This window comes from Priapulus caudatus, unplaced genomic scaffold, assembly GCF_000485595.1.
Source record: "Priapulus caudatus unplaced genomic scaffold, Priapulus_caudatus-5.0.1 Scaffold285, whole genome shotgun sequence".
In the NCBI taxonomy this organism is placed as follows: Eukaryota; Metazoa; Priapulida; class Priapulimorpha; order Priapulimorphida; family Priapulidae; genus Priapulus; species Priapulus caudatus.
The window spans coordinates 273436-276748 of record NW_014577346.1 but is presented as its reverse complement, the minus strand read 5'-3'; the positions used below and the strand labels follow the sequence as shown (position 1 = coordinate 276748).

Here is a 3313-nt window from a genome sequence, read left to right as displayed (position 1 = left end):
CCCCCTACCCTCGTGTGTGTGTGTGTGTGTGTGTGTGTGTGTGTGTGTGTGTGTGTGTGTGTGTGTGTGCGCGCGCGCGCGCGCGCGTGCATGGGTGCATGCGTGTGCCTGCCTCTCTCTATTAATCTCTCTCTATCTATCTCCATCTCTATTTATTTAGCTCTATAGTATCTATATGTCTGTCTGTATATCTTTAACTTTTGAACACGGGAGTCCAACGGACTCCCTACCCTCAAAAAGTGGGAGTCCGCGGCAAAATGAGAGAGTTCGCAGTCTGAGGTTCAAAATTTAAAAGATATTAACAATAACGCATGTGCTTATTTTTAAGATTCATGCAGTTGCACGTCTGCCAAATTTTCTTTGGACATTAGCTTAAAAAATACGGGAATTCTGCGAGGCCATGTTCCGGAACGAATTAGTTAATATCGCAGAATTTATACACTCTTGATATACGACTTCTTTATACGCTCTTGATAATATGTCAAATCACGGAGTCCAACAGTAAATCAGAGAGTATTTGACTCCGAACTCCTGTTAATTCCGCACCCTGTATTCTTACACACTGCAGTATGTGTCATAGTAAATGTAAACACTTCATTATGCGAACCATAAGGAGTTTCCTGCAATTAGTCAGCAATCAGCATCGATTGGCTCATTGACGAAGGCCCATCATTCATAACCTAAGGCTGTGCATTATGTCTCCTATTCTAAGACTTCAATTATTCCACACACATGAATATGTGTGAACACTCCCATTATCTGTCACTCCCATCTTCGTCGGCAAGGGTAGAGCTTCCCTTTATTAAACCTGTTCATGTATTGTTGGCTGTGCTGCATATAAGTTCCATGATTGCTGGTGCTGGTTCGAGTTACTTGCATCCAGAGATGATATTTTTACCGTATATATTTATGGTTAGAGTGTTTGAAATTGATCCAGTGTTTCTCACAAAAGTGTTAGATCGATGAAATCAGGGAAATATAATGCTCAACCAAAGATGAAACTGTGATCTTGCGGCATACTAGTATCGCATGTTCACTCCATAAACATCAACAAATATTGATTGTAATCTAGCTGCATATAATTACACACATATCCTGCTGACTGGATATCACAGTGTTTATCCCTAGCGTGACTATAATCTGTTCACACTTTGTAGTTACTGTCGGCTCATGTTACCCATGATGCAAATGCATATCAAGTGGCAAATCAAGAGGGTAATCTATGGCCGAGCACTTCTGGTGTTTGTCGTCCAGGAAATTGCAGCTGTTAACTGCCCAGCTAGCCCAATAGCACTTCAATCTACCCGCCAATGAATGATTTGTAATTGGATATCGGGGCAGAAGGCAGAGTGGTTTGGCCCCGTGCTGCCTAATGAATAGGAAAACTGAGTGGACTCTGCGCATCTGCTGCTCCCAACATGCAGATCGGCACGGCAGATTTTCATGTTTCCGGGGGTAGTAAAGCTACCCCGGCTGGCGATTTCCAGGCAGAATGGTCCCTGCGCGCGGTTATGCTCTATTGTGTGTCATTGCTGCTATGTGTTATTGAATGCCGGCGGTGGTAGGACCGCGCTACTGAAAACACAATGGGCTGGGTCACTCCCCGGTTTTAATTGATGAGCGATAACGATACGACCTGTTCGAGTGTCAACAACAACTTGCCCCCGGAGCTATTGTTGCTCCCATTGTTGTACGCGCGGCAGCGACGCTCGTTTGTTCCTCGTGCGCCGTGACAAACCGTTGCAGAGGGAAGGAAATCTCTTCCCGCCTTTTCCGCAATCGACTTCCCCGTCGGTTTACGCGCGCGTGAACAAAGTGCGCGAAGCGTGTGGTAATTTTGGAGAAGCGGGAAAACTTTTGAGTTGGTTGCTGAATGTGTTGGCGTTTGCGGATGTTTCAGTGTCTGCGCAGAGTTCGAAGAATGGAACAGGAATTATCCTGCCCAGGATTATATACACCTCTCCAGACATGACCATTGTGTCGGGAGGAAAGGCCATCTTGAAATGCTTTATGGAACATTTGGGCCAAAATCATGTATGTCTCTACTAGACTACTAATGTGTTGATTTCTACGTAGGCCTACTTGGGTGGTTTCACTATTCTTATTTGTATTTATCACATATGTGTGATATTTATTATAATTCTAAAGGATGTATTATAATTATCATAAACATCTAAATAAAACCTCTATAGATAATGTAATATATATTACTAAATGATTATCACATCCACCAAGAACCCTGCTCTTGCTAAACTTTGTCTGTCAATATATGAGCTATAATTTCTCCGTTTTGCCTATGCCATCGATGATTTAGGATATGTAAAATGACACGTATGACAATGTAAAGCGATAACGAAATGTGCATGTGTTTGGTAACAACAATGCTTGCTGCTGCATGCATTGTGTTTCTGTTTTGCAGGTGTTGTGGATTCACAAGGCGAACGGACAGTTTCGAGTCTTAACGAGCGGAGGCAGTCGCATCACCAGCGACACTCGCTTCACTGTAGAGGTGAAGAGTGCGAATCAGTTCAACTTAAACATCAGAGAGGTAGGCACCGCACCCTCATAGCTTCAATTAATCCCCCCTTCTCCTCTAACCTTGTCACATTAACAATATTGAACTCCATATTTTTGTCTGAACGAGTGTCTCGTTGTTTTTCTGTAAACTTTATTCCGTCCTCATTAGCAGTCATCTGCATAATGTAGACTGTAAATGTTGTTTATTGTGTTGTAATCATTAGGGCAACATTTTAGATTGTTGCGTATGTGTTGTCTGCATAAAGATGAGATCAATGCGAAATTTAAGGGGTGAAATTTAGACGATAAATTTCTCCTTTCTTCTGTCAATGATTAAACTAGTTTTCTTAGCCTTAACAGTAACGAAATTTAAATGCTAAATTTGCATTGTCTTTCGTTAATGATTAAACTAGTTTTCCCTGCATTAAAAACAATAAAGTTTGATGCCTACGATGAACCGTTTACATACATGTGACTGCGTGTTGTTTACAGGTCTATGAGGAGGATGCAGGAGAGTATCAGTGTCAGATATCTGCCTCTAGCGTTGTGTCCAGAAGCACGCACGTAACAGTACACAGTGAGTGCGCTCCGATGCGGCAGAACGTCGATATACCCGTAGCTAATATATCGTAGCGCGTAGTGGGCCGCTGTCACTTTCGGTTCTGAGCCGTCGTTTCCCGCGTTTAATTGTGCGGAATGTAGAATTGTCACATAAGTGCATTTAGTGGCAAGTGTGGTCTTGATATATATGTATGATATATATATATATATATATATATATATATATATATATATA

The 3313-nt window shown here is 42.1% G+C and overlaps 1 protein-coding gene across 1 annotated transcript in view; it reads left to right on the top strand.

The window, feature by feature from the left end:
- LOC106808557 (lachesin-like) overlaps positions 1 to 3313 on the top strand; it is a gene marked incomplete at its 5' end in the record, with an annotated part of 17263 nt that overhangs the window by 2085 nt on the left and 11865 nt on the right. The window contains 3 exon segments of the mRNA XM_014811318.1: positions 1901 to 2034; positions 2420 to 2548; positions 3010 to 3094. Coding sequence (XP_014666804.1) covers positions 1901 to 2034; positions 2420 to 2548; positions 3010 to 3094 — 348 coding nt within the window.